Below are 9843 nucleotides of genomic sequence, written 5' to 3'. Positions count from 1 at the left end.
CAAACATCCCATTTACATGAAATATCCAGAATTAGCAAATCCATGGAGGCAGACTGATCACCAGACTCGGGTGAGGAAAGAATGAGGAATAATTGATGAATGGCTACAGGGATTCCTTCCTGATGAAAATGTTTTGGAAGTGAGTAGAAGTGGTTTGGTTGCACAATATTGTAAATGAACTAAACGCCACTGAGTTGTTTACTTAAAATGATTCTTTTTAATGTGAATTTCCCCTTGTTAAAAAAGAATCCTTAACAAAAATTTATCACCCATTTTTCACAACTACTTCAAAATGTTCAACTACTAACTCTGAATGACAGGAAAACTTGGAACAGTAAGGAACACCCACATACCTTGTGGTGTACCCCTGCCCTCCTCCCGCAAAAGGAATACCAAGCATTACCATACATAAACTTTGACATTACAAAGTGTTATTTCCACAAGCTCTCCAAATGTGTAGTTGACAGCCACCAGCTGTATTCAAAGCATAATTGTCACCACCTGCCAACCTCTTTCAGGCCTATCTTGAACAACTCAACACTGTCATCTGAACATTTTTTCTTATGTTTAGATGGGATCTCCACAGTCTGATTCTTCAATGACATCTTTCTTATCTGTTTGCTTAGGTTGCCTCCGAATTCTCTAAACCAGAATGAGAGATTAATTGGCGTCATGCCCAAAGCAAGGCGGTAAACCTGGAATATAAATTAATATTTACTGAGGGCCTATGGACGCACCAAGCACTAAATAAACATCACTTTACTTCATCTTCACAACAGCCCAGTCAAGGACTAGTATCATCCCGTGAGGCCCAGCAGTGTGATGCCTCAAGTAACGCATGGGGCATGGTTTGAACTAGGCAATCTGCCTTGAAAGCCCACACTCTCTGCTTTTTTCTGCTGAGGCTAAGCACCTGGGCAGTCGAGTTTGAGACCTTTCGCGTGCAGGGTTAGGCCAGGCCCCGGAGCAAACAATATGTAACAAATGCTGAGGGCTCACTATGGGCCAGGCCTCATCTCAGTTCTCATCACCTCCGACTTAGAAACAAGGAGACTGATAAAGCGACGGTTCTAAGGCGCCAAGGAATAAAGGATTAGGCATCGGACCTGGGGCCAAGCTCAAGGACCTGAGACCGGCAAGAACCCACGTTAATAGAAAAGTCTCCACCCACCCTAGCTGAGCTTTTTTACACACGAGCCCTACGGGTCGCGTGCAGGCACACTCCCTGCTTCTATTTTCGACACATTACACCCAGACTGATTCGAACAACAGTCTTCGCGCGCGGGGTACTTTGGGAAAACCGCAGGACCTAGCTGCCTCCACCACAGTTGTCTTAACTTTTGCCTGAGGAGAATGTACCATCGTGGTCTTATTTTTGTAATTTTCCCCACAGTGTTTGAGGTTAGAAAGGAGGCTTTACAAAGAAAAAAAATCTGTAAAAGATCGAGTATTTTCAGGCGCATCAGGCATTCATTCGGGCAGCTAGGCTCTCCGAGGTCCTTCACTCCTGGTTCCGCGGGCCTCGGATAACGGACAGAAGCGGCTGCCAATGAACTCCGCCGAACAGCATAGGGGACAGGGCTATTCCTTAAAGGCACCGCAACCGGTTAGCAGACCAGAGAGTGACCCGGATGATGGCGGCCGGCGCGGCCTTAGGCTTGGCCCTGTGGCTACTATTGCCGCCAGTGGGCGTGGGAGGAGCAGGGCCCCCGCCGATCCAGGACGGCGAGTTCACGTTCCTGCTGCCTGCGGGGCGGAAGCAGTGTTTCTATCAGTCCGCGCCGGCCAACGCAAGCCTTGAGACTGAGTACCAGGTACATGGTCCTGGGTTGGGGAACGAGCGGAGGCAGGGAGGCGGGGCGTGGCCAAACCAGAGCATGCTTTGTATGCATTGAAGAGGGAAGGAGGAGGAGCCTTAGCGTAGGCGCTCGGGGGCGGAGCCAGAGAGCGCGAGGCGGGGGGCGGGGACAGCGCGTGGGAGCGGAAGGGGTGGGAATAGGAGGCGGGGCTAGAGTGGGGCAGCGGGGAGGCGGAGCCATCGGGAGAACGAGGGAGCCCGTCAGAAGGCAGGACCATCGCGAGTGGGCGTGGTCAAAACGATTGGGTCGTTTGAGGGAGTTGGGAGGGAAGACCAGGATGCTGTACAAAAAAAGATGTGGTCAACCTGATAATTTCTCGGAGGTTGGGCTAAGGAAAGAAGGCAGGGCTCCGTCATCTCATTTGGGGTATGGCCGAGTCGGGACGTGACCTCTATGGGGGGCGTGGCCAGATAAAAGAGGGCATCAACTCAGTGGGGGCGGAGCCAAGGCAAGGGGCTCGCCAGAGGGACGGGAGTGGGGCTAGACTGGCTTGAAGGTGTAGGTGTCAGAACTCAGGTAGACCTCTGGGTGGTGGTCGGTATGGGTCTATGCGGGTCGGTCTAGCCCTGACCTTCTTTGGCAGGTGCCTTTGGCTTAGTCCTAGCCCTCTATCCTGCTCTTACCTGCCCCCCAGGTGATCGGAGGTGCTGGGCTGGACGTGGATTTCAGTCTCGAGAGCCCTCAGGGAGTGCTGCTGGTCAGCGAGTCCCGCAAGGCAGACGGTGTGCACACGTGAGTTAGGTCCCGCTGGCTGGCCGGGTTCAGTTACAGCCCTGCCCCTCGCCGGCGGCCTCGGGTTACCGCCCCGCCTGCTGGTCGGCCACTCAGGGTCATGTGTGTCTGTGTGCCCAGGGTGGAGCCCACCGAGGCCGGGGACTACAAGCTGTGCTTTGACAACTCCTTCAGCACCATCTCGGAGAAGCTGGTGTTCTTTGAACTCATCTTTGACAGCCTGCAGGATGAGGAGGAGGTCGAGGGCTGGGCAGAGGCTGTGGAGCCCGAGGAGATTCTGGATGTCAAGATGGAGGACATCAAGGTGCGCCCAGGAGAGCTGGGGCCACTCCTTCCAGATCTCTGGCATTGCTCCCTGCCCTCTCACCTTGGCTGGGGTCTGCCTGGGCCTGACCCCGCTTTTCCTACATATTGGTGCCTGCATGCTAAATTGCTTCAGTCCTATCATATCCAACTCTTTGTGACCCTGTGGACTGTAGCCCACCAGGCTCCTCTGTCCATGGGACTCTCCAGGCAAAAATACTGGAGTGGGTTACTGTGCCCTTCTCCAGGGGATCTTCCCAACCCAGGGACCAAACCCACTTCTCTTATGTCTCCTGCACTGGCAGGCAGGTTCTTTACCACTAGCCTCACCTGGGAAGCCCCCTACATACTGGTGCCCCCAACCTAATAACAGTAGAACATTTCTAGGTATAAACCTTGTTCTAAGGTCTAAGGGCTTAAATAACTCATGAAGTCTCCATAACCACTGTATATGTAGGGAAGAATACTGGATTAGGTAGCCATTCCCTTCTCCAGGGGATCTTCCAGACCAGGGATCGAACCCAGTTCTCCCACATTGCAAGCAGATTCTTTACCATCTGAGCCACCAGGGAAGCCCCCTATATATAGGGAGTGTGCTCTAATTATCTCCCATTTTACAGTTGGGGAAACTGATGAACAGGATGGCTAAGTAATTCTCCTAAGGCCACACAGCCAGCAACAGAGCCAGTATTTGAACCCAAGCAGTCTGGCTTCACCTACTGCTTTTTATTAATTACTAATTAGTATGCTCTTTATGCCTAATTGGGCATTCATTTCTTACAACCCTGAGGTTTAATTCGGAGGAGGAAACTGAGGCCCAGAGAGGTGGTTTATTTGCTCATGGTAGCACAGCCAGTGAATGGCAGAGGGCTTGAGGCTCAGGCAGCCTGGCCACTGAATCTGTGCTTTCAGCTCTCTCCCTCTCTCCCCCACAAATGAACCCTCACTCCATCCTGCAGGACAAAGCCTTGCCTTTCCCCTCTCTGCCACAGGAGTCCATCGAGACCATGAGGACCCGGCTGGAGCGCAGCATCCAAGTGCTGACTCTGCTGCGAGCCTTTGAGGCACGTGACCGTAACCTGCAAGAAGGCAACCTGGAGCGGGTCAACTTCTGGTCGGCCGTGAACGTGGCCGTGCTGCTACTTGTGGCCGTGCTGCAAGTCTGCACGCTCAAGCGCTTCTTTCAGGACAAGCGGCCTGTGCCTACGTAGCCTGCTGCTGTGGAAGAACAGGGGAGAGGAGGGGCAGCAGGGCGCATGCATGTGAGACTTAGAGGCGTCCCTTCCCCAACTCAGTTTCCTACCCAAGGGGAGGCTGTGTAGTTCCAGCCCTGAGGTGGGGCACCTGCCGTGTCTCCACCCTTTCAGGCCTGGGCGGGGAGCACCGGCTGGCTTGCAGGTGTGGGTCCCTCCAGGAGGGATGGCTCAGTGGCTGCACCTGTTTTCCTAGATACGGTGCATGGGGGGCACTGCGGGGTTCGAAGGCAACCTGGGGTTTTCTGGCCCTGCCTCTGTCCCCTACTGTAATGTGCCTTAGCCAGTCTTTCAGTCTGCGCCAGCCCTGTGCAGTGCTAGACCGGGCCCAGGAAGCAAACTCCCTGTTCTCTTCCTGCTGGCCTTCCAAGTCAGGTCCCGATAGGAGGGGGCTGACTGCTGCGGGATCCTATGCCTGCCTGCCTTCTCCTTGTGGCTCCACCCGAGGCCTGTGCTGCTACTGTGGTGGCCTGCTGTGCCAGGGGCCAGGGAGAACAAGATGTGGCTGCAGTGTTCTTGCCAGAACAGTCACTTTTATTGACAGGAAGGGGCCTGGCCCCTTGGCCCAGCGGGGAGTGGGCTGGGTGTGAGGTCTGGTTACAGAACTCGGGGAGCGGAGTCTGTAAGACCACCCAGCCCTCCTGCTCTCCCTGCAGGGGCCCCAGACGGGGCCAAGGAATGGCCCAGTTCAAGCCTGCACGGGAGCCTCCTGGAACAAAGGGTGGTCTGGGCACCAGAGTCAATAAATTATGGTCAGAAAAAAATCACAGTGCCTGGTGACTGGGGCTCAGGGACACCAGCCAGGACATTCCTGCCCCCAAGGGCAGCCGGGCAGGCGGGAGGGGTCTCCCACGAAGCTCAGAAGAAAGGCCGGGCAGGAGCCGATGGAGGTGGTCGCCTGGGCACAAGAGAAAAAATCAGAAAGCAAAGTTTAACTGTGACCAGGGCTGGGCCGGAAGGCCTGTGCCCCCAAGAAGGTGAAGGGGGAAGCCCTCAGGACTGTGGGGGTGAGGAGGAGCCTGACTGCTGCACAGTATAAGGTGGACGGCCAGGATACTCTCTCCCTTCAGTAACTCACACACCTGTCCCAATTCCCCATCCTGGCCTGTTATCAGCGCTGTGTCAGGGGCTCCAGCCAAGCGTCTGTGTGTGGGGATGGAGTATGTGTATGCATGTAAGTCGCTTCAGTCATGTCTGATTCTTTGCAACCCTATGGACGGTAGCCTGCAAGCCTCCTCTGTCCATGGGATTCTCCAGGCAAGAATACTGGAGTGGGTTGCCATGCCCTCCTCCAGGGGATCTTCCTGACCCAGGGATTGAACCGGTCTCTCTTATGTCTCTGGCATTAGCAGGCGGTCTTTACCACCAGTGCCACTTGGGAAGTACGTGGGGATGGGGGGAGGGGGGATATTTGCTTCTGCTCCTGAGGTGTTTAGGAAAGTAAAAGCTCTCCCCTCTAGAAGTGAACCCTCCCACCTGAGAGCAGCGGCCCTGTGAGTGAGGTATGGGGGCGGGGGGCCCGTGGTGGGAGGGGCAGAGAGAAGGCCAGCCACCCACCCCCTCAGCCTGAATGGCAACACAAAAGGCCCACACACGAGCCACCAGAAGCGTCTTCCCTTTATTTTAGTTTATTAATAGGATACAGAGTGCAGGCACTTACAGTGGTCAAACCGAGCGAGCGAGAAGGTTTGCTCACGGAGAGGCCGCCCGGAGCCTGACCCGTGGGGGAGGCCTGGGTGGGAACCCAGAGGGCCCCCCAAGCTTCCCTATCCCATTCAGCCCTGAACCCAGGCTGCCCTGGGAACCCAGGAAGAGAAGGGGGGTTGCCCAGGGATGAGAGAGGTCGGCCGGGGCCGAGGGTTCCGGACCTGGCAAAGGCACCTCCGGCAGCCGAGGAAGGAATATGTACAACTTGGGCAGGCGGGCAGGTAGTGCTGGGCCCGCGGGGCCTGGCTTGCCACTGGGAGCCCCAGCTGCTGAGAAGCAGAGCGAGGCCTCGGGGGCAGGGACACCTCGGTGCCGATTCTTAGGCCTGGTCCACTCAGGCTTTCCTGGCCAGAGAACCCCCGGGTGAACCCCGCCCCCCACGCCAGCCTGGCTCCTTCGTTCAAGATGGCACTCAGGATGCAGCTGTCTCCTCTGGTACCTGAGACCCCATCTCCCAAAGTGCAACACCCCAGCACCCCTCATCCTGGGGCTCCAGGGGCCCTCCTTTCAGTGCTGTGTCCAGCCAGGGATGGGGGCCACGGTTAGGGAAGAACCAGGGGCTGCCCGCAGGGAGCCTGGTCCCACCTGGGGACGGGAGGGCCAGGGGCGGCAGGTGGGCTTAGACCACCGAAGCTCCTGCACCAAGGGTCCTGCTCGAGGACTCCCAAGAACATGCCCCCCAACCCCTGCAGCCTAGTCGAGCAGAGATGGCTCGGCTGGGCGGATAATGGTGGGCCGGCTGGGTGCAGCAGGGGGTCTTCTGCTGCAAAGAGAATAAAGACAGGAGGGGAAGAGGGCAGTGAGGCCGGAAGCCGGGCAAGGCCGAGGACCCAGGCCCCACCTCCCCCACCCCTGGTAAACAATGCCTGTGTTCTGTAGTAAAGTTAAAGACTTTAAAGAAGAGCATGGTGAATGCTCTTCCAAGCCCGTCACAACAGCTGGCTGAGTTCTTGGCTGGTGTGGTGGGAAGCCCTGTCGATAAGCACAGGTAGGCCAGCTCCCACCTGGGTGCTACGTGATGGCAGCTTTGGTGCTGGGAAGGAATGAAGCCAAACCGGGGCATCAGCACCTGTGCCCACTCTGGACCACAGGTTGCTCACGGGAGAAAAGGGGAAGAAAGAGCCTGGCAGGCAGGGAGGGGCAAGGCAGGGCAGGGGATGGGCAGCGCCTGATATGCGTGTCCTCAGAAAGGAAACTGATCAAAACCAGAAGAAGGGGTCCCACGGGAGGGGCCCCAAGCTACAAGGGTGCCCACTTGCTCATGTAGACTAGTGAGGGAGCTTGGGAGTCGCCTGGACTCTGTTGCTCTGTGAATTAGGCCTCTCAGGGCCTCAGTTTCCCCGTGAGCCCCACAAGGATGCTGGTGACTCCTTTGCTCCCTGCAGGGCACAGGCGGGTGGCTCTAGGTGGCGGGTGGCAAGGGGTTCTAGCCTTACCTGGGCACTCCAGGGGGAATGCCGGGTGGTATCCGAGCCGGCCGAGACGGGATCTGAGGTGGGGCCGAGAAGGGGTCGTTGTTGGCAAACACGCCGGGGTGGGGGCCGGGCCGGGACGGGATCGGGGGCGCTGAGAAGGAAGCTGCCCCCACCGGCACAGGAATCAGGGGTGGCCCCGGGGTGGGACCCCTCACTGCTGGGGGCCGGCCTGGGGGATGCACACTGGATACGGGCCGACGCTGCGGAGTAGGGCTGTGGAGGGAGGAGAGGTGTGAGGTGAAGCTGGTGGGTGGGTGCGCTGGCCACATGGGTGTGGGCGCAGAAGTCCAAGGAGGGGCCAGGGCACTGGCCAAGGTGGCCTCCTCTGTAACACAGGCTGGCACCAGCTACCACCCAGCCAGATGCAGTGAGTAGCTGGTCCTGGGCAGGCCAGCACAGATGCTCTGGGCCCCTCTGTCCACCCCCAGGACCTAAGCCAGGGCCCAGCACCTGTCCTTGGTCAACAAGCGTTCCTGCTTCCCTCTGGTCTCACTCCTTCCGGCATCTCCCTCTCACTGGTCCCACTCCAGCCTCCCCACTGACCCCAGTCCACCCTTTGAAGCCAAAAATCCTTCCAGAGCCCAGCATGCCTCCAGAGGTTGTAAGGCCCCTGTCCCACACGTCCCATAGGCTCCCCTCTGGGTGCTGCATCTCAGGCTGGAGGCTGGGTCTGCTCTCCAAGGAACCTCATGGCTCCCTGAGGGCTTGGAAAGCCCGGCACCTTCTGAGACTTCTCTAGGCCATCCTCTCTCCTCCCACCACCTGCCCTGTTACTGGTCAGGTGTCCCTGCCCGAGGCTCTGACGTGCCCATGTCAGGGCCTCATTGCACCTCCGCTCTAGGTGGTCAGGGCCGGGGATGCTGGTTACGCCCTCCACGTGTCCCTCTAGGTCCTCTCCCACCAGCCGTTCTCAGCTGTGCTCTGTGCTTTAGGAGGCTCACCTGTATGGCCAGGGTTGCCCAGGCCCCTTGCCCTCTCTGGTTTCTGTTTGGCCTTAACCAACAGAAGGCATCAGGAGACGGGCAGGCCACTAACCCTTTTCTCTCCCTGTCCCTTCAGGCCCAGGCAGGGTGGCAGACCTACACTACGGCCAGCCCTGGGTGCTGTACCATCTGTGGTCAGGGCCCCCGCACCCTGGCCAGCCCTGGCTGTGCCCTGATGGACACATGGGTATGGGGGGGGGGGGCAGAGCTGGGAACCACAGGCCCCACCCTCTGCAGCCGGCAGGCAGTCCAGCCTCACGGACCTGTGGCTGCTGGTGTTCTGGATCCAGGTGTCGTCAACGGGCGGGGGCATGGGCGTGGACACGGTGCTGGTGCTGATGTCCCCAATGATGTTCAGCGCCTCCTTGAGCGCGTGGTACATGCGCAGCATGTCGTCCCGCCGCTGGGCCTGGTCGGCTGACTCTTCCATGAGGCTGCTCTGGTCCGCCGACGAGTATAGGTAGGCCAGCAGCTCATGGTGGATGAAGGCCTTCGTCTGGGGGCAAGGGTTGGAGAGGTCAGAGGTTCCCACCACATCAGCCAAGAGCTCAGCCAGCTGCTGTGATGGGCTTGGAAGAGCAGTCACCATGGTCTTCTTTAAAGTCTTTAGCTTTACTACGGAACATGGGCAATATTTACAAGGAGGTGAGCTTTCTACTCGGTTGTCTCCTGGGTCTCTCAGGGGTGCTTGCCAGTGTTCTTTCAATCATGAGGTTCTTGTGAAACTTATTCCTAGAATCTTATCTTTAATAGCTATCTTTTCTCCCATTATATCTTGAAACTAACTTTTGTTTAAAAACTGCTAGTTTCTGTTCATTAACTTTATACTTTGTTCCTTCCTGAATCCTCCTAAAAGATATAGTAGTTTTTCAGTTATTTTTCTTGGAGTTTCTAGGTACACAAGTTCATGTTTACATAAGGACAATTTTTCCCATTCTTTTTCAACATTCACACCTTTAAATTATTTTTCTCGTCTAAATGCATTGGCTAGTAACTCTACAAGAAGGTTAAATAAAAATGGAAATGGCCAACTTGTTGATTTCAGAAGGGATGCTTCCAGAGCTTCCCCATTAAGGGCAAGAGTGGCTTTGAGACAGAAATATCGCTTCGATGGATATATGAGATCTTGTAACCAAAGTCTCCTTCTACAATTGTCTTGTTAAGAATAGATGTCCACCACTAATTATTAGAGAACTGCAAATCAAAATTACAATGAAGTACACATCACACCAGTCAGAATGGTCACCATCAAAACATGTACAAATAATAAATGCTGGAGAGGGTGTGTAAAAAACGAATCCTCCTATATTGTTGGTGGGAATGTAAATTGGTGCAGCCACTATGGAAAACAGTATGGAGGTTCTTTTAAAAACTAAAAACAGAACTACCATATGATCCAGCAATCCCACTCCTGGGCATATATCCAGAGAAAACTATAATTCAAAAAGATACATGCACCCTCAATGTCCACTGAAGCATTATTTACAATAGCTAAGACATGGAAGCAACCTAAATGTCCATCAACAGATGA

At 55.8% G+C, this 9843-nt stretch overlaps 2 protein-coding genes across 7 annotated transcripts in view; one reads left to right on the top strand and one right to left on the bottom strand.

Moving 5' to 3' along the window:
• Positions 1–1507: 1507 nt before the first annotated feature.
• Positions 1508–4642, top strand: TMED1 (transmembrane p24 trafficking protein 1). Its single transcript, XM_061150326.1, has 4 exons — positions 1508–1814; positions 2494–2591; positions 2712–2895; positions 3887–4642. The coding sequence occupies exons 1-4, from the start codon at positions 1632–1634 to the stop codon at positions 4103–4105; spliced, it is 684 nt and encodes a 227-aa protein (XP_061006309.1). The 5' UTR covers positions 1508–1631; the 3' UTR covers positions 4106–4642.
• Positions 4643–4660: 18 nt separating this feature from the next.
• Positions 4661–9843, bottom strand: part of DNM2 (dynamin 2) — an 85997-nt gene continuing 80814 nt past the window's right edge. For 2 of the 6 annotated variants that reach the window (XM_061150325.1, XM_061150323.1), the window contains exons 18-20: positions 8576–8808; positions 7291–7542; positions 4661–5045 (exon numbers count right to left, since the gene is read on the bottom strand). In XM_061150325.1, the coding sequence (XP_061006308.1) occupies positions 5006–5045; positions 7291–7542; positions 8576–8808 (525 nt within the window). In that variant the 3' untranslated portion in view covers positions 4661–5005. Of the gene's footprint in view, positions 5046–5746; positions 6618–7290; positions 7543–8575; positions 8809–9843 lie in introns of those variants that run through there. The other 4 variants (XM_061150324.1, XM_061150322.1, XM_061150321.1 and 1 more) reach the window with 2 other exon arrangements.

This window comes from Dama dama, chromosome 9 (assembly GCF_033118175.1).
Source record: "Dama dama isolate Ldn47 chromosome 9, ASM3311817v1, whole genome shotgun sequence".
NCBI lineage: Eukaryota > Metazoa > Chordata > Mammalia > Artiodactyla > Cervidae > Dama > Dama dama.
The sequence above is the reverse complement of the archived record's forward strand: the minus strand, read 5'-3'. Positions and strand labels throughout refer to the sequence as shown.

Coding starts and splice junctions, on each gene's coding strand:
- TMED1 (XM_061150326.1), top strand. CDS start 1,632: ATGATGGCGGCCGGCGCGGCCTTAGGCTTGGCCCTGTGGCTACTATTG. Junction 1,815..2,493: donor GCCTTGAGACTGAGTACCAG/GTACATGGTCCT, acceptor CCTGCCCCCCAG/GTGATCGGAGGTGCTGGGCT. Junction 2,592..2,711: donor AAGGCAGACGGTGTGCACAC/GTGAGTTAGGTC, acceptor CTGTGTGCCCAG/GGTGGAGCCCACCGAGGCCG.